The sequence below is a fragment of the Pinus tabuliformis genome, chromosome 2_2 (assembly GCF_031772625.1).
Source record: "Pinus tabuliformis cultivar Carrire ecotype Pingquan chromosome 2_2, CPIR1, whole genome shotgun sequence".
Classification (NCBI taxonomy): Eukaryota; Viridiplantae; Streptophyta; class Pinopsida; order Pinales; family Pinaceae; genus Pinus; species Pinus tabuliformis.
The window spans coordinates 7,426,261-7,447,679 of record NC_142300.1 but is presented as its reverse complement, the minus strand read 5'-3'; the positions used below and the strand labels follow the sequence as shown (position 1 = coordinate 7,447,679).

General features: G+C 35.7%; 1 protein-coding gene across 1 annotated transcript; it reads right to left on the bottom strand.

Moving 5' to 3' along the window:
- Positions 1-2,119: 2,119 nt before the first annotated feature.
- Positions 2,120-2,995, bottom strand: LOC149191277 (uncharacterized). Its single transcript, XM_089406589.1, has one exon. The coding sequence runs from the start codon at positions 2,993-2,995 to the stop codon at positions 2,120-2,122; it is 876 nt and encodes a 291-aa protein (XP_089262715.1).
- Positions 2,996-21,419: the final 18,424 nt, after the last annotated feature.

Genomic DNA, 21,419 nt, shown 5'->3' with positions numbered 1-21,419 from the left:
TACATTTATGAAGGTGATTTTGCTAGTAATTTGATGTAAATTTTAGTCTAAAGACTTATCACCAAGGCAAAATTGTGTAATTTGATGTAAATTTCACCAAGCTGTTCAATAGTCACTTTGTAATAGGGCAAAATTGTGTAATTTGATGTAAATTTCACCAAGCTGTTCAGTAGCCACTTTGTAATAGTGTATCAAATGAGACGTGAAAAACATTTTAATAAGATAATAATTTGTTTTATAATAATATATTAAATAGGGAAGGTAGGGGTGGAGGCAAAATTGTGTAATTTGATGTAAATTTTAGTCTAAAGAATTATCACCAAGCCGTTCAATAGCCACTTTGTAATAGTGTATCGTAATAGTGTATCAAATATGCGTGAAAAACATTTTAATAAAATAATTAATAATTGCTTTATAATAATATATTAAATAGGGATTGTAAGGGTGGAGGTAATATATTATTTTAAAGGAAAAATAGCATTTTAATAAGATAATTAATAATTGTTTTATAATAATATATTAAGTAGAGGTGGTAAGGGTGGAGGTAATATATTATTTTAAAGGAATAATAGAAATTTTATAGTTATAGTTATACAACATTGAAGCAAAAATCTATAGTCTTTTGTCAAGGCTTAGTTGAAAGCTGCCAAATTATTAGAGAGTTTAGACTTCTGTGATCCATACTTGATTGTAAGAGATTTCAGCAAAATCACATAGAGAATCATTTGTCGACGCGTTTCGAACCAACTAGTGTGGTTCATCGTCAGGACAAGTTGAGGAACAAATCTGAGCGATCCGTTAAATAGAGTATGCAGGTCCTTCAACGGCTATATGAACAACTATATGAATATGCAACGGTTAAAAAGACCTTTAACAGTTAATATATATATATATATATTCTTATTATTAATACTATTTATTTATTTATTTATTTACTTACTCATTTACAGTAATATTATTGTATTATATTATTGTATTATATTATTATATTAACTTCAACCTAATATTACTAAATTAATTTTAAATTAAAATTTTTGAATATTATTATCAATAATAGATTAGGGTAATTTATATTTTATTTTTATATTCTATTATTATTATTATTATTATTATTATATCAAAATTATTAAAATATTGTCATTAATAGTAATATTATTGTAATAACCTTTAGTAATATTATAAGATTAACTCCAAGCTAATATTATAATATTAATTTCCAACTAATATTAATAATATTAGTCTCAAGTAAAATTATTATTATTCTGATTTATTTATTTATTTATTTTTATTTTTATTTTTATTTTTAATATATGAGCGAAATGAATAAAATTGCAATAGTTAATTATTAAAAATCCAGGTCTAGGGGGAATAATTAAAAGAGTGATATTACTATTACTGAACCAATGATATCAAGAGAAAACAACGACCAGCTAAACAAACCGAGAGGGGTCAGGCGAAGAAGAGGCTAAGGTAAAAGGGCTGGGATCCAACACCTACTAATCTTCCAGTTGTCATCTCTATTGAGATTCAAAGGTCTTTTCTCGATCTCAAGGGCTTCCCTCAATTTACGATGGTGAAATTGCGCCACTCTTGCGATAACTTGAGCCTCTTCGATACAGACTTGATGTTTAGTTTTCTCGGCATGCTCAGCAAGGGCTGAGGACTTGGCCCTACCATGCCTCAAGTCTGTTGCATGCTCACTAATCCTTTGATTAATTGAGCGACCAGTTTCACCAATGTATGGGGCCCCGCAGGAACAAGGAATGACATAGACCCCTTTCATGTCTTTAGGGTCGACAGGATCTTTAACAGATCTCAGCGAGCTACGGATGGTGTTAAGAGGTCTAAAGGTCGAGGGAATATTATGCTTCTTAAGAATCCTGGCGATCCTATCAGTGGTTCCTTGGATGTAGGGGAGGTGTACACCCAGGATCCGGTCTTTAGGATCTTTTTGGACAGAGGGCTCCTTCCGGGCCTTGAGGAAGGCTTTTTGACCTAGGTGTCTACTGTAACCATTTTTAACGAAGACATCCAAGAGATGAGCCTTCTCCTTTGCTAAGTTTTTCTCATCAGAGATTCTTAATGCACGAGTAGCCAGTGTGTTGAGAACGCCTAACTTCTAAGCGGGGAAATGATGAGAGCTGGCGTGGAGATATTGGTCGGTATGAGTCTTTTCTCGAAAGACCTGGTGGGAGAAGGAACCATCAATATTCTTTGAAATGAGAACATCAAGGAAGGGAAGGCAACCGTTGACTTCCTTTTCCATAGTGAACTTAATGGCGGAGGATTGTTCATTGAGATGACGGAAGAAGAGATCCAACTCATCATGACCATGAGACCAAACGACACCAGTGTCATCTACAAACCTCTTCCAAAGCTTTGGCAAGAGACGGGCTGAGGACAAAGCTCTGGATTCGAAATCTTCCATAAAAAGATTTGCGACGACTGGGGATAAGGGGGAGCCCATGGCCACCCCACAAGTTTGCTCATAAAACTCTCCCTCGAAGCTAAAAAAGGTGGAAGTAAGACACAACTCAACTAACCGAGTGGTATCAGGGTCAGTGAGCCTATTGATAACTTCCATGGCCTCATTGATGGGAATACAAGTATAAAGGGAGACTACGTCGAAACTAACTAGAATATCATCGGGGTCAAGCTTCACCTTCTTGAGATCATCAACAAACGACGCAGAGTCTTTTACGAAGGACTCTGTGCAACCAACCAATGGTCTAAGCTTTAAGGCAAGGAATTTTGCAAGAAGGTAAGTAGGACCACCGATGGTATTGACAATAGGTCTTAAGGGAACCCCTTCTTTGTGGATCTTTGGAAGGCCATAGATCCTAGGGGTGATGGGGTTGCTTTCTATGAGCTTCTCGGAAAAAGAATCAGTAAAATTACAGGACTTGATAGCAAGAGCAACTGCCTTTGAAACCTTCTTTAAAGGATTCTTGGAAAGCTTTTTGTAACTTCCACTATTGTTAAGATGATCCAACATCTTGGATCGGTAATCATCCTTGTTAAGGATCACTGCTGCCCCACCTTTATCGGCTTTTAGGATGACAATATTGTGATTTTGGTTTAAGGTTTTTAGAGCCTCAAACTCAGCTTTGCTGATATTACTGCGGGGCGGTTTTGCCTTCCTAAGGGCCACGGCACAATCTTGCCTAATCGTGTCCTTAGTTTTATCCAGAAGGCCCTTAATACCAAATTCCACACTGCAGATGATGTCTTCAATTGGAATTTTCTTCGGAGCTAAGGGAAAATTAAGACCCTTACTTAAGAGACTAAAAACAGACGAGAGAAAGGAAAAGCTAGAGAGATTGATAACCTTATTGATGGGGGGTAGAGGGTGAGAATTACTCCCTGGATCAAGGTTATTATTATTATTATTATAATTGTTAATGATATTAATGTTATTATTAATATTATAATTTCCTCCCATATTATTATTATCATTATTAAAATTATGTTCTATATCATACACCTTATTATTATTATTTTCATCAATATTAATATTATCATTAATATCATTATTTCCTCCCCTATTATTATTATTAATGTTATTATTAATCAAACTCTGTTCTATATCATACACCTTATCGTAAATATTATTATTATTATTAATATTATCGTTAATATCATTATTTCCTCCCCTATTATTATTATTAATGTTATTGTTATTCTGACTCTGTTCTATATCATACCCTTTATCTGAGACTAATATTATTAATATTAGTTGGAAATTAATATTATAATATTAGCTTGGAGTTAATCTTATAATATTACTAAAGGTTATTACAATAATATTACTATTAATGACAATATTTTAATAATTTTGATATAAAAATAATAATAATAATAAATAAATAAATAAAAATTAATAATAATAATAGAATATAAAAATAAAATATAAATTACCCTAATCTATTATTGATAATAATATTCAAAAATTTTAATTTAAAATTAATTTAGTAATATTAGCTTGAAGTTAATATAATAATATAATACAATAATATTACTGTAAATAAATAAATAATTAATTAATTAATTGATTAAATAATATTAATAATAAGAATTATATATATATATATATATATATATATATATATATCGTTAAAGGTCTTTTTAACCATTGCATATTCATATAGCCGTTCATATAGCCGTTGAAGGACCTGCATACTCTATTTAACGGATCGCTCAGATTTGTTCCTCAACTTGTCCTGACGATGAACCACACTAGTTGCTTCGAAACGCGTCGACAAATGATTCTCTATGTGATTTAGCTGCCAAATTAATTGTAATAGGGGTTTTCTCTCTTTATCTCTTATTTATAAAAATGATCCTCCCTAATAATTTAAAATTCAAGACTTTCATTGCAAGATTATTAAAATGGAAGACTATTAAAATGGAAGACTTATTTATAAACAGGCTCCTCCCCTAATAATTTAAAATTGAAGACTTTCATTCCAAGATTATTAAAATTGAAGACTCTCATTGCAAGAATAAAAGGCATGCTTCATAAATTTGAACAACATAGATTATTAAAATTGAAGACTCTCATTGCAAGAATAAAAGGCATGCTTCATAAATTTGAACAACATTTGGTGAATTGTGGAACTTGTGGTTAATAACACTAAAAATAGGTATTTGATTGGACACAAGGGTCTTTCAAAATATAAAAACAAGTGGAGTTGGCTATATGGAGGTTCCTCTGATTTCCTAGACCTCGACATGCCAACAGAAGAGGAGAACACCCAAAAGGACAAAAATGACTTATCACTAGACCCAAAAACTAGAATGGTACCTAATGAAAAGTGAATTTTGTTTTTTGTTAGAAAAATATTGAAAGTTTTATACTTATAACCCAGTGAATAATTTTGAATTGTATAGAGAAGAACATTCCCAATTTTGGCTATTATGTTTTGTTTCGGACCCAAACTCTCTACCTTTATGGCTCATTATGCTATTTGATGCACATATGAGGCATAGTTGCATGCCTTATAATTAAAAAAATATATAATTGAGCCAAAATGCGAATTCTACAGTCCAGTATGATTGTGCCCAGAGGCGCATTCTACAGCCCAGTATGACCCCGATGTGTAAGTTTGTCACGACCTCAAAAAATAATAAAAATATTTTTTACTAATCTCTGCCAAAACATTAGCTTGAATCTTAAATTATACCTTTAGATTATATATAACTTTTCAATCTTATTAATGGACTAAGATTAATTATTGAACCGAGAGGCGTTCTACAACCCACTATGGGGGTAGATCTCATGTAAAAACGTAAACCCACTATGGGGGTAGATCTCATGTAAAAACATAAACATAAACATAAATGTAAACACAAACGTAAACACGTAAACATTTAACATGTATTGTTTAACATTTAACATTTTTAAGGTCTTATTTAAAAATCAATCTAATTATTATTATGTATAAACACAATATAAATTTAAATATGAAGAGGTTTACCAACACTCAAAAATAGTCATGGTAAATAAATAAAAATATAAATAAACCAAAGGTATGGGAAATAAATAAAACCTCTTTTTATACTTACTCGAGATGTATGGTAAATAAACAAAAATATAAATAAACTAGATGTATGGTAAATAAATAAACCTCTTTATATTTACAAAAACTCAAAATTAAATGAAGCCTATGGGACAAATTATTATTAATACCATGAGCCAAAACCCATGGGCCAAATACCATATTTATAAAATAAGTATGGTAAATAAATAAATATAAAAGAAGGATAAAAAGGTATGGTAAATAAATAAAAATATATCAAATAAGATTAGAAATCAACATTTAATTATATACCAAGCCTATGGATCACATACCATGGACCAAATTATTATTAATACCATGCAAAAACACCTTATTAACCCTAATATTAATATTATTATTATTATTAAATCTAATATTTATATTAATATATTATAATATTAATATTATTAAATTTAATAACTTTGAATTAATACAATATTAAATTTGTTATATATTAATATATCATGATATATATATATATATTAACTCTAGATATATATGGGAGGGAAGAACAAAGACATAGAGTGATAGATGTGGAGAGATAGGGAGAGTGACAAGGGAGAGATAGAGATACACTGAAGGAAAAGGGAGAGGACGAATGAAGAGAGAGATAGGGAGAGGAGTGAGAGAGGTAGAGAAGGGTAAGAGAGGAAGTAGGAGACATAAGATCGAAGTGGGAGAGAGAGAAGAAGAGAGGGAGGGAGGGAGAGAGATGGGGGAAGAGGGAGGGAGGGAGAGAGATGGGGGAAGAGGGAGGACGAGAGAGAGGAGGAGAGAGGAAGGGATAGAGAGATGGAGTTGCAGGGGGGGAAGGGAAGAAGAAAGACATAGAGAGAGGGAGTGACAATGGAGAGATGGAGAGAGAGTGTGTATGTTTAGCGGTGAGATAAAGAGACAAAGAAGGAGATATGGAGACAAGGGGGAGAGAGAAGGAGAGAGAAAGAGAAAGAGAGGGATATAGAGAGTGATTGATGGGGGAAGAGAAAAGATTGGAGGGCAAAGAGAGAGAGAGAGGGAGGCAGGCAAGCAGGAGAGAAAGGGAGAGAGAGGAAGGAAAAGAGAGAGGATTGGAGGGGAGAGAGAGGAAGAGAGAGAGGTGGGGGAAGACAGAGGGAGGTAGGAGATAAAGGGAGAGAGAGGAAGGATGAGAGAGAGGACTTGAGAGAGAAGAGGAGAGAGGGAGGGATAGAGAGATGGAGTTGGAGGGGGGGAGAGGGAGGGAAGAAGAAAGACACAAAGAGTGAGAAGTGGAGAGAGAGAGGGAGTGACAAGGGAGAGATGGAGAGAGAGTGTGTATGTTTTGGGGTGAGATAATGAGACAAAGAAAGAGAGATGGAGAAAAGGGGGGAGAGAAGGAAAGAGAGAGGCATATAGTAATAGAGTTGGAGGGTGAAAAGAGAGAGAGAGAGAGAGATGGGAGAGAAAGGGAGAGAGAAGAAGGAAGAGAGAGAGGATGTGAGAGAGTGGAGAGAGGTAGGGAAAGAGAGATGGAGATGGAGGGGGGGAGAGATGGAGGTAAGAAGAAAGACATAGAGAGAGAAAGGTGGAGAGAGAGAGGGAAAGAGGACAATAAGAGGGAAGAGAGATAGAAGATGGGGAGAGGGAGAGAATGGGAAGAGAGATAGAGAGAGAGAGAGAGTGGTATATAGATAGATTGGAGAAAGAGAGTGTATGTTTTGGGGGTGATATAGAGAGACAAAGGGAGATATAAATATAGATGGAAGGTGAAGAGGGAGAAGAAGAGAGAGATGGAGACAGGGAGGGAGGGACAGAAAGTTTAATAGATATGGAGTGAGAAAGCGTGTGAGTTTGTGGCGCTGAGATAGAGAGACAAAGAAGGGGAGATGGAGGGATTTAAAGATATAGATGGAGGGGAGAGAGAGGGAAGAAGATTTCTTGCACTAAAGGTGCATTGATTTGAGTGTAGATGGTGATTTCTAATCCTATTTGATTGTTTGCACTAGATGCATTAATTTTAGTGTAGATGTTGACTTATAATGGTATTTGATAACTTGCACTAGATGCATTGATTTCAATGTAGATGATTTCTAATCCTATTTGATTGCTTGCACTATAAGCATTGGTTTCAGTGTAGATGATGATTTATAATCCTATTTGATTGCTTGAACTAGATGCATTAATTTCAATGTAGAGGTTGATTTCTAATTATATTTGATTGCTTGCACTAAATGCATTGATTTCAATGTAGATGATTTCTAATGCTAATTAATTGTTTGCACTAAATGCATTGATTTCAGTGTAGATGGTGATTTCTAATCCTATTTGATTGATTGCACTAGATGCATTGAATTTAGTGTAGATGTTGGTTTCTAATCTTACTTGCTTAATTGCACTAGATGCATTGATTTGAGTGTAGATGTTGATTTCTAATCCTATTTTCTTACTTGCATTAGATGCATTGATTTCAGTGTAGATGTTGTTTTCTAATCTTATTTGATTGTTTGCATTAGATGCATTGATTTCAGTGTAGATGTTGATTTTTGATTTGATGTAATTGGATGTATGATGGTACATTAATTTTAAAGTGATTGGATTAACAATGTGCATTGATTTCGGTGTAAGCACAAAAAATTATTGACAATATACATTGACTTTTGTGTTATAGTAATTCAACCTATTAATATTGGAGAGCAAGAGAGACAAGATATGATGTTTACTACAACAGCTCGAGCTAAATATTTAAATGGTTTACGATTTCAACTGTCATTTTCATATAATTGATATGAAAAGATGACAAAACTAACAAAGGTGACAATAAAAATAGTACAAGAAAATAGTTTGAGATTGATCACAATGAAGATTATTTGTAATTGACTACATTCTTATTATTCACATTTTCTATCATTAAACACTATTACATTGTCATTTTGTATTCAATTTTTTTTCATCATTTTTCATCATTAAAGTTATTAACAATATCTATCATCTCAACTAATTGAGGTAACTAAGAAAATTTAAAATTAAAATGACTAGATAAATCTCAGACATATTTAGCATATTTAAAATGAGTATATTAATATTAGATGTATTTACATATTAAATGTTGTGTGGGGTTGTATATATATTATTGAATCTGAATTGTTTCAAATTTAAAGACATATATCCAGTCTCATGTAACATTTAATACATTAACATGACACAATTGTTGTTCACTTTGTTACAAAATCTTTAAAATAAAAATCATCAAATCACAGTACTTTATAAAAGATAAATATTATTTTTTTACTGAAAAGTTTTTTTTATGATTTATGATATGCTTCAAAACATTTAATATTGCATTGAGTGTAGTTTAACTATTCAATGTTTTGATAGCCTCGAGGGTTAGCTCAATTGCTCGAATCCTCATCATTAATGCACCTTTGCTATTGAGAGGTCATAGGTTCAATTCTTTCCACGCTCTTGGGGTTAGGCTCAACGGTTGAGCCAACAAGGATCCTTTCATATAGATTTTTCTGGTACAATTATTCTACAGACGTAGCAATCACCAGTGTCTGGGGATCGTGAACCATATATAATAGATATACACAAACAAACAAAAAACAATTATTCAATGTTTTGGTTTTTACGGCTAGAATTTGACAATAAAATTGTGGATGATATCGTGATTTATAATTGTTTAAAATGTGTTTTGAATGCATAAATGGATTAGTGCCCCTGAAAACCTCTAGGGCACTTAGATTGTGCGGATTATACAACTCAAACTTATGATTCCATCGAATCCTTACTGAATTTTAGACAAAATCAACCACAACAAAGCCAAAACATCAAAGAGTTAGACTATGCTACGAATAATATTGTCATATTTCAAGACAGAATTAATATTTATCCTTCACTTCACAAAATATTACAATTTGCATAAATAGGCCATTTCAAAATAACATGTCATGAAAGAAGATTGTCAATGCTTGTAATCAAATACCTAGCTTTACTTTTCATTGTCACAAAGAATGTCTTCCATTAATTTTCCAATTTGTTTGGACCATTTTTATAAATCAATTTAGATCCATTTTAAACTCAAATTTATTAAGCATTTAGAGGGATCAAATTTCATAATATGTAAATTATTTATCATTTAAATTCATGTCATGTATTAATTCCTTCATATTATAAAAAATTGCAGATTAACAAATTTATGTGCTTATAAATCCAAGTTTAAAATAAATCTAGATTGATTTAAGTTTTTTTAAATGTTGTCATATGTATGTAGTTATTTATTTTTTATTTAATTTAATTTTGTATTATTTAAGATTAAGTAGACTTGTATTTCTATGCCGAGAGGCACTCTCCAGCACAGTATGGAAGAGATGTTGTAATGTCCTATTATGTTATGTTATTTAAACATTTTGCCTCTATCAAATAAAAATAAAATAAAATTAATAATTTATTGTTGGGTCCCAGGGGGCAGCTCAATTGGTGATCTAAGTAATGAGTATGGGGTAACTAAGAGATCCAAGGTTCAAATCCCCCAGTTGTGACCCTGTTTACGAAGGGGAGGGCAGGTCGTAGACCCCTAGAGTTTTATTGGCAGCCTCATGTCACGCGAGCCACCAAGTTCCTCTGGGTTAACAAAAAAACAAAAAAATATAATTTACCATTGGCAATTTTTTAACTCTAGGTTTTGACAGCCCATGTTTTTTGTCCATGGTATTGTTATGATGAAGCCTGTTTAAAGGCTTGAGGAAATCCATTATGGAATGCACGAGTATCAACTTAGATCCATCTTAACTTCGGACTCGATCCCTCTCGACACTTGATAGATCCATATTTAAGATGGATATATGTTGGTATTATGAAAATATAATGTAACATTATGTTATGTTCATTCTTGACAACTTCTCATTCATTATGGGTCGTAGATCACCTCGCTACTCTCAATGCAACAAGGGTGGACCATTTTTGTAAACAAGAGTAATCATACTAATATAACTTATTCCCTGGTATTTTATCTTTTTAGTGTTTTATTGATTTTATGTTTCCATTTTATTTATTTTTAAATTATTGCATTGAGAGGCGCTCTCTAATCCAATATGGTAGAGATGTTGCAATGTAATTATTATATTATCCAATTTTAAGGTCACAGCCAAGCCAGACACCAAATTGGTGTATGAGACCCCCTTGTTTGTGGGACAAGGGACCCACCTCCATGCAGTGATTTCACTGCTAAGTCTACGAAAGCATACATACTCTACCACCCACCCCCTCCGGTTTTGAACCTGTGACCTCTTATGAAAAAACGCATCCTGTTAACCATTAGGCCCACTCAAGCTATAAACATTTTGACTCGTTCAAAATAAAATAATAATAAAATTAAAATTAAAATAAAATAAAATAATTAAAAATTATAATTATCAATAAAACATTTTGACTCAATCAAATTACATAAAACTAAAAATTAAAATTAAAATAAATTAAATAATAATAATAATATTTGTAATTATAATTATAATTATTTATACTTAATAATTAAATCAATCTAAATCCATCTTAACTTTGAAGCTATCAAGCGCCAATATAAACCATATGTTTATTGGGCCGATATATATTTTTAATACACCAGCCTAGATCTGGAATTAAGATGGATCTAGGCTGGTGTATTAAAAATATCAGCCCAATAACCATATGGTTTTAGAGAAAATGCATAGACTCAATAAAGATAGGGTTTTAGTGGAAAATGTTAAAAAGACTAATTGTGGGAATGTACGAAAGCTAGGGCACAATAATCAGTGCAATGAATAATAGCTACACAAATTTATGGTTAAAATAATTTGGTGCAATGAGTACAAAAAATTAGTTGAAATGTGTCAATTGGATCTAGTCTAGATAATTGAGAGAATGAGCATCATCCTCCCCACCTATGTTCAATTCCCATAAATGATATGTTGAGCTCATATATTGTCGTAAAGGCTTTGAACCTTGTTATTGATCTTGCCATGTATCCTAAAGAATACAGAATTTACCCTAAATACCATCTGAACTTTGTTGACCTTGCCTTGTGTCCTAGAGTTTACCCTAAATACCACCAATAAAGTGAAGTGCCGAGAATTCCCCAAAATCCCTTACTTAAACCTAAAAACAAAAACAAAAACAATAAAAAAAATTAATTAAAATATAAAAAAATATACAATTAATAATGTGAACTTCTATAGTACAATGGACACCCCCTCCTTTTCCTTCTCGCCTTCTCATAGGACGCAAAATCCATCACCCACACAAGGCCACTAGAAAGAAACCCCCAAAGATCATATTTTTAAGATAGATTTGCTCGATGCCCCAGTTTAATTGCAATGTATAGTCTTTGCATGATTAAAAATCTGATATTCAAAATTGCAATATAATGCAAGGTAAATGTCAAGCACAGTTAACCAGATTTAATAAGAATTACAATAAAGCAAGAATGTTGGGCATCACATAAAATCATTCAACATACTGGTAAGAAACTCTGATAGTATTCGCCATTCTGGTAAAATACTCTAATGTTAAGTAGTTTTTTAAGTAAGAATTGCAGTAAACCAAGAATAGCATCACATAAAATTATTCAACAAACTAGTAAAATACTCTGGTGTGAGTATTTTTGTCACAAGATTTGAGGAGGTAACAGGAAGGCATGCAAACAGATTAATGGATTGGGGTGATTCATATTCAAACCCAATCAATAATACCTCCAGCTCATAATTTTATGAAATTAGGATGTTCCAGATCTAGATCAAACACTTTCAATTTACCTATAACTAGATCAAATCACGGAGTCTCTAGTATCAGAATGAGGCAACCTTGAGTAAGATATAATTGCAGTAGGTTACCTAATTTCGTGGTCATAACCTGTTGAAGCATATCTAGTTACCAAACTGTAGCAAATATAACACTAGTTGCAGCATATATAGATCGATATTGATACACAGCACCAGAGAATATAGCCCAAGTAGCAACAAAAGCATAGGTATAAGACCATGACAGTGGGACAGCTGGCGACATTTTGTAGTGCTGTATCACTGTCGATGTATATGGAAGGGAGTGGAGAATAAATTGTAAATTATATTTAAAACTCTATCAAACTAGGAGGGACACCCTAAAGTTGACATTGTTGTTGTTGATTTGTTCGACACCCCATTTTTGTTGTTGATTTGTTCGACAACCCAGTGCAAGCTGCAACTTATATTCCTCGCACGACTAGCAATCTGACTTCCAAAATTGCACTGTAATATAAGGTAAATGTCAACCATAATTCTAGTAGCAAGATTCATTAAGAATTATGGTAAAATAAAATAATAATATCATACACTCGATAAAATTATTCATCAAATTGATGTTATAATCTGATGTTAAGTATTTCTGTAACAAGATTTGAGGAGATAACCAGATGCATGCAAACATATTCATATATGGGGGTGATTCATATTTTAACCCAGTTAATAATAGCTTGAGGTTATGATTTTAGAGAACAAGTTGAAGATTGGGATGTTCGAGATTAGACCCAACCTTTTCAATTTACCCATATTCAAATCAAATCACAAAATCTCTGGTTAAAGAACAAGGCAATTTTGAGCAATATAGAAAGAAAGAAAGAAAGAAATTATTTTAACGTCCACGACGCTAAAGATAGCCTATGGAACAGATTGCTTCTTCATATGCTTGATGTATTCGGCCCTTTTTTGTGAAGCTTCAAAATAAATGCTCCCATCTTCTCGACAAACCCCTCGCTAAATAGATTATCCCAAGAGCTAGCTGCCAGCATATCTGCATAACTTTCCTTGTTGTCTTTGAAGGCCTCACATTCTAAAATGAAATATTTTTCTATTTCCACTTTTCCGGAAGAACAAAAATTGCATACTGTTTCCTCCCACACTTCCTTTGGCCTTTTCCAGCGCCCTGTTTCACAACGGAGTTGATGAGAATTAGTCTTTAACTGAGCAATAAGAATTTTGGCTCGCCAAGAGATATTGGCCTCTATGTATGCTTTGGTTGATGACTATGAGTGGGATTAAACACTTCAATATAGTAATTTTTCTTTCTTCCTAGCTCCTTATCCCAAGTACACTTGTGGAACTTTTCCATAACAAAAGCTTTTATCTCTTTGTTGTTTATGGGACACGCGTTCAAGCAAAGACCCCATTTACTAAACCATTTGCTATTTTGTTGCATCCAAGTTTTTTGCTCTTGCACAATCTATCATTAAAGACAACCTTAGGCCACCTACCCTCTTCCATTTGCTCAATTTTTTTTAAATACCTTATGACTCGCACCATAGCAATTACTTCAATAGGAGCAGACCATGTTTCACTTAAAAAGATAGCATAAGGCACTGCACTTTTAATCTTAAATTTGTTTGTAATCAAACGCTTCTGAATTTTCTCAATTTGTCTCCACTGCATGTCAGATGTATTGCTGGCCCATAGTTCACAACCATATAGAATCACCGGAATCACTAGAAGCCCAAAAAGAGTTTGAGTGGTTTCCCAGTCCCATAACTCTGCCTCTCTACACCTATTTTGAAAAGCATAAAATGTTTTCCAACCCAACAAAGTTATTTTCTTTCTACAACCATTCCAGCTTACATTTTTGTTGAAGTCAATTCCGAGGTATTTGTAATCCGCAACTTCTTCCAAAATGTTGCCTTCAAAGTAGAACTTATGTTGGTTATGCTTTCTTTTCTTAGAGAATACCACTACTTTCATTTTGCTGATATTGACTTGCATCCCCACACTTCTACAAAAATGCTCAAGGGATAGTAAGTGGTCTTGCAAACCAAGAGCCGATTTAGCAATCACAATAAGGTCATCTGCATACAAAAGAAACCTTATAACAAACTTGCCCAAATAGATACCACCACCCCCTTGCAAATTTAACCACTCCTCAAGCTTGTTGATATATAAACCAAAAAGGGTAGGAGACAGTGGGCAACCTTGCTTGACCCCGATATCACTTCTAAAACTTTCAAAAATGCCTGTTGAAGTTCTAATTTTGACTTTCACCTCTTCATACAGCCTATGCACAACTGCTCTCAAATGTTTAGGAACCCCAAGTTCCTCCATTCTGTGCCAAAGCTTATCCCTAGGAACCGAGTCAAACGCTTTTCTAAAATCAACAAAGCAACAAAAGACTTCTTCCTTTTTCTCCTAAATTTTTTCAATGATGTGCCTTAAAGTTATACAATGATCAACTGTGGAATGTTTAGGTCTAAAACCTGCTTGCCCTTTAGCACGCTTATCTCTTTCTTCTGCCCACTTGCTAATTTTGTTTTCTAGCATGCTTCCAAATAGATTTGCAAACAAAGGGTTTATCATGATGGTCCTATAATTGGAGGGATTATTGACGTCACCGCTCTTGAAAAGAGGTATTGCCAGACTAGTTGTCCAATCTATGGGGAGCCCTTGTTGTATGATGTTGTTGAAGATTTTTGTAATGTGAGGTGCAAGAATCTTTGAGCCCCACTTTAGATATTATGCTTGGAGTTCAGCTAAGTCTTTTGCTTTTCCAACACCCAACTTCTTGATACCCATCTCTACCTCTTGTACCGTGAAGAGTTCAGTATCAGTGTTGACCAAGGGGGGAGGGTCAACCTTGGGAACCTGCTCATAGAGTTGTCTTGCATAGTCAAACCATTTAGAAGCTGTAATATTATTTCCAATTTGTATCTTTTTCAGTTGGAGCTCCTTCCAAAATAATTTGGGCTTATTTTTCCCACGGAAGATTAGTTCTTCCCTCCTTGAAACCATGAAATCGGCCTTTTTCTTGCTTAATAACTGCGTGTAGGCTTTGAGCTTTATGTTATCCTTGTTTGACTCTTTCCACATTCTCCTTGTCTTTTTGCATTCCTCGTCAAACCAAGCATTAACCAGAAAGCAATATGTTTTAGACTTCTTAATTTTTGCTCTTTTGCACTTTGCAAGTGCGCATTGAATTAAATGTGTTAATTCATGACTATGAAGGTTGTGAATTGTAATTTTCTCCTTCTTAAAGAGCCTCTCTAGCGTCATTTTGAAGGTATTAAAATTTTCTGGGGTCAAAAGAATTCTGCCATGTGGGAGATTTTGTTGGACACGCTGAATTTTTTACTCTAATTGTTTCTTTCCAATCCAAGAGAAACATAAATAAATAGGATTCTGATCTGATTTCAAGTCCCACAGTTGATCTCCAACCAAAACTTCCTCCATTTTCTCACACAAACCATGCAAGCAAATTACATAATCTACCACACTTGCTCCATTGTAAGTATTGCAAGTGAAATTACCGGACTTTGCCCATATAGTCAAGCCATTACAAATGACTAAATCAAAGGCCCCACATAGAGTAAGCGATTGTTCACCAAAGAGCTTGCAGCCCTTGTCCTCTGAAATTCTTTCCCACTGATGATTACTTTCTTCTATAAGCCAAATAGGGTCACAATCATCTCTACAACAAAGAACGCTAGCTTGCTCACTTGCAGTCCTAGCATTGAAATCACCCACTATAAGGACTTCACCTAGCTGCGAATATGTTGCAATATCCGCTTTTAAGGCTGCAAATGGATCTTTGTGGTCAAGCTCTCTACCTTTGTAGATTTTTGAAACCTGCGGCGCAAAATAGCATGCTGCAATTCTGATGTGGTTTCCATTTTCTGATATTTTAAACCAAATGAATTGCTTATTTGAGTCTTCTTTTTCTAATTGAATGAGATGACCTTCTTTCTCCCTTACTAAAACCATGATACCCCCGTGCCCTTTGCCATTCCCTGCTGCCTTGTTCCACATTGCCATCTTCCAGTATCCTTCAAACAAAGGTGTCTTGCACCCTTCATGCTCATGTGTTTCTATGAGGCAAATTATATCTCTATTTTCCGCAATAGGCCCTAACCTAGGTCCTCGTCTCCATGGGTAACCTCTGCAGTTCCAACAAACTAATCTTAAGGAAACCTGGGTATGATTTGATTGCTATTTATTTTGACATGCAAGACTCACATTTGAGTCTTTGTCCCTGCTTTCCCATACTGACCTTGCTTTCTGATTTCCTATTGAAGAGTTTGTTGCCTCTTCTTTATTACCATCTTGTTGCTTTGTTTTGGAAGGAGGTCCAAATCGCACTATCACAGCTTTGCCTTTATAAATCCATGCTCTCTTGCCTTCATCTCTTGCTGCCCTAACCTTTAAAATTTCCTCCCTTCTTTTCTCCTGTTGTTTTACAGTTAAATTTTCTTCTAGGAAAAAACGAGAACCCCTCAAGAGATATTTCTTGCTTAGAATGATATATTTATCACGCAAGCTAGGCATAATGACTTTTATGGGCCTGGCTCTCTCCCCGTTAAACTTACCCACCTTCCATGCTTGGCATGTTTGTCCTTGCCATAGCAACTTGTCTTTCAAGAAGTCTCTTGCAAGTTCAAGAGTACATTCATTTTTCCCATAGTCTTTCACCCCTTTAAGTAATTGTGGTAGGGTAACTAATGTCATATCATAACCTGTTGAGGCATATTTAGTTACCTAACCATAACAAATATTAGGCTAGTCATGGCATATATAGATTAATATCGATTACCCAGAAGCATTGGAGAACATAATCCAAGTAGCCACAAAGGCAAGTATAACATCATGGCAATCCTTGGGTGACTTTGGCAAACTATTTACACCCTACTCATGGATTCTAAGCCAAACGCAACAGAATTAAATGGTGTTAATGGTTCCTCATAATGATCAATCTAGGCACATTAGCCTCATTGTGATGAGAGTAGCTTAGTTCAAACCTAGAAGAACATAGCGATTTGGGTTTCAATGTCATGCATTCTGGGCCCTCATTGGCTTATGGTTGTTACTTTTGAAATTGGCAACTAGGGCCAAACTCCATGTGAGTCTACTTATTCATGGCAGCTGATATTTTTCTTGGATTCCTATCGTCGAGAGGTGTAGGATTGATCTAAAGATCATCTGATTCCAACATGTATTCAAGGAGGTATGAATTTATTTGTGTTATGGGACAATTCGTCATGGTCGGCCAGCAACCAAATTGCCCCCACTTGTGCTCAACGTTTTAGTATAAAAAGAGGTGGCTTGCTAGTCATTTGGATGCACTCTTCTTATGATCTCTTCCTCTCCACTTGTCTTTGGGTTTTGGTGGAAGGAGAAGTCACTAAGAGGATACGCTGCCCTAAGAGGAGTTACCCTAGCCCTACTTACAGTCAAAAGGAGAAGGCATCTATGTTGTCTTATATGCAGTCAAAATGAGGGTCTCCTAGCAACAAGGAGGGAGTTTCTAGCAAGCCTTAAACGTTGTCCAAAAGAAGTCTATACATTGTCCTAAACACAGTCTCCAAGCCGCAATCAATAAGGATTTATACACTGTCATGAGATAGTGTTCTAGCAAGCCTTAAACGTTGTCCAAAAGAAGTCTATACTCTGTCCTAAACATAGTCTCCAAGCCGCAGTCAATAAGGATTTATACGCTGTCATGAGATGGTGTTCTAGCAAGCCTTAAACATTGTCCAAAAGAAGTCTATACGTTGTCCTAAAAACAGAGAACCGCAGAAGGGTATTGACTGCACCAATGTCTTGGGTTTAGGTGTAGTCATGACCATGTGTAAGGACGCAGCAACAGGTTGATATTCTCGACATATCTATCTCAATATAACAATGATCTAGCAGCAGTCATGACATACGTTGATCATGGTGAAGACTAGACAGTGAACAGCAGACTATGTATATGTATTACAGCCTTGCCATAACTCTAAAGGTGTAATAGGTCTCGGAGATGTACAAGAGATCCTAGGCATACCTATGAATGGAGACAGACAGTCTCAAGAGGTATCATTCGAATCTAGTATGATGCAGTCTTGATGTACTTCCAGGAATAGTAACAACCTTAGCCTTGATACAATACATCGCCTCACTTTACAGTAAGGCACAGGGACAAGATATGATCTTGGAGTTGAAGATCATGATCTCAATGAAGGTTACATCAATGGTAATCTTTGAAACAATGATGCATAGTGTAGCATGGTGCAACACAGTGATGATGGACATGGTGATGGTGCAGCATGGTGCAACACAGTGATGATGGACATGGTGATGGTGCAGCATGGTGCAACACAGTGATGATGGACATGGTATGATGGTGCAGCATGGTGCATCACAGTGATAGGTATAGCAAGGTGATGGAATCACCTGAGTCCAGATCAACTACCTCATGTGACATCTTCCTAGAGAAGATCTCTGCTCTTATTTTTGATAAGTCAAAATATTGACTTCTGATGTATATGTACTATCTCTCTCTTTGTTGAACTATTGAAGAACGCATAAGAAGAATTGATCAAGGGTTTCCCCACATTAGGGTTTGTCCCTGTTGGCGCCACATCTTGTGTCCTCTTGTCTTGGCTTGTTTTCTGCGATATATGTTTATGTTCTATCTATATTTTACTATCATGCTAAATGTGATTGCTAATCTGGAATTGATATTGAGCTAATATGGAAAATTGAAGTAAATTTGCTCTCAGCATAGAACATACCTAAAACTTAACATGGTATCAGAGCTGAGGTGAAGACAAAGCCCAAGCAAGAGTGAAAGAGCAATCACCGAAGACAGTTGGACAAGGTCAAAAGGCTCAATGGGTTCCTCATCCCTCTTCAAATTCACCAAGGGTGAAGTCAAAGCAGAGAATATTATCCGAGTGGCGTAGCGGAAGCATCTGATGGCCTACCTAAAGATCACTTCAATGGGAAGTCCGGATCTAAGGGTGGAAGGAAAGGTAGATGCCTTGCTTGCAATAAGTTTGGCCATGCAAAGGAGTGTCCAAATAGAAGGGACACATCACTTGACGATGATAACAATCATTCCAGGGACATCTTCAATGATCAAAGGAATGACAGGTACCACGGCAAAGGAATGCAGGTCATCAACGAAATGGCCGACTCTTCAAAGAAAGCAAGGAACTCCAGGTATGAAGAATCAAATGTTGTTTCTAATAAGCTAAAGGAGTATTATCTTATATTGGCCCTCTCCACTACTTCTCCTCTAGACTCTTTGGGAATCTAGCTTATTAATTGTAGTGCTTCAAGGCACTTCATCGGATAGAAGGAAGCTCTCTCTAATTTGATAGAGAAGGAAACAATCGTGAAGATTATACTTGGAGTCAATGCCACCTATCCCGGAAAGGGTGTAGGGAATGTTACCCCTCAATTGAATGAGGGTAACACGATTCATTTATAAGAAGTTCTTTATGTACCTGATCCCAAAAAGAATCCGGTGTCCATTTCGGTAATGGAAGTCAAAGGTTTCAAGGTAGCATTCATCAATGGAAAGGTATATGTTTGAAAAAGGAATTTTTCAAGATGCTTTTATTCTTGGGTTCAGGGTTGGCAATTTGTATCAAGTTGCAGGAAGTCCATTGGGGACCATGTCAGTTGACACATCTCTTTTATAGCACCGAAGGTCTGCTTATTATGGGGCCCTACTTGATGTGAGTCAGATGGTGAAAGGGATGCTTGAATTCAAGAAGAGCATGAAGGTACATGTCCGAGATGTACCGAAGGAAAACTTACAAGGGGACCATTCCCCTCATGTAGCAAGACCTCAGATGTGAAACAACCTGAGGGGTTTGAGATTCATGATTGGGAATCTCAAGCATGCAGGTGGAAGAAAGCTCTCTATGTCTTAGAGCAAACACCCCGGGTTTGATATGAGAGGATTGATAGTTGTCTGATGAAGCTGAGATTCACTAGGAGTGAAGTCGATCCAAACCATTGCTTGAAGGTTATGGATGATAGAACTCTCATACTGGTACCTTAGGAGGACGACCTCTTTCTAACAAGTGTAGACCCTCTCATTTGCAAAAGTAAGAGGGAGTTGAATTTCGGATTTGGAATGGTGAACTGCAAGCCCGTGACTACCTCAATGAAGCCTAACTTTAAGAAGTTATGCAGTAGTGATGCCGGACCTGATTTGGGAAATGCCTCTGAGTTTCATAAACTCATACTAGCATTGATGTTCTTGGTGAACTCCCGTCCGGATATATGTTTTGCAGTTAGCATGCTGAGCTCATATATGGTTGAGCCTCACTGGATTGGTGCCAAGAATCATTTGAGATATCTTCAGGGCACAATCTCTCATGGATTGAGATACACTATCAGAAATGTGAAGCTGCATGATTATTCTGATGCTGATTAGGCAAGCAGTGTGGAGGATCGCAAGAGCACTTCTGGGTGTTGGTTCTCTTTGGGTTTTGCTTCGATATCCTGGATGAGCAAGAAGCAAAAGTCGATTGCTTTGAGCACCGATGAGGCCATAGCTGTGAGTATGGCCTCCTATGAAGCTGTTTGGTTGTGGAAGCTCTTCAGTGAGATATTTGGACACGTGTTGGATAACGTCGTGATCTTCTATGACAACCAGAGGAGGATTCGATTGTTGAGGAATCCTGTGTTCTTTGATCGCTCCAAGCATATAGACATCAGGTACCATTGTATCAGGGATATGGTACATCGAGGAGCAAGAAGGTTCCATCGCATTGGGACTGATGTGCAGGTCGCCGATATTCTGTCAAAGCCCCTGGGAAAGGTCAAAATCTTGACTTTTTGAGAACGACTAGGAGTTGCGGAGACTCTCTCCTAAGGATCCTGTATGATATGGACATTGAGCTCTGGGAGCTCCGGGGGGGCTTGGGGGTACATTGTGGAGCGATGAGCAACCATAGGGTGAGTGGTTCAGCCTTCCCCTAGTGGTCTGCTATGTAGGCGGGATGAGTGGTTCATCCTTCTCCTGTCGAGACACAGTCATAGGGTGAGTGGTACAGCCTTCCCCTAGTGATTTTTCATGTACAGGGTGAGTGGTTCGGCCTTCCCTTAGGATACCCCTCGCGACATGTAGGCAGGATGAGTGGTTCAT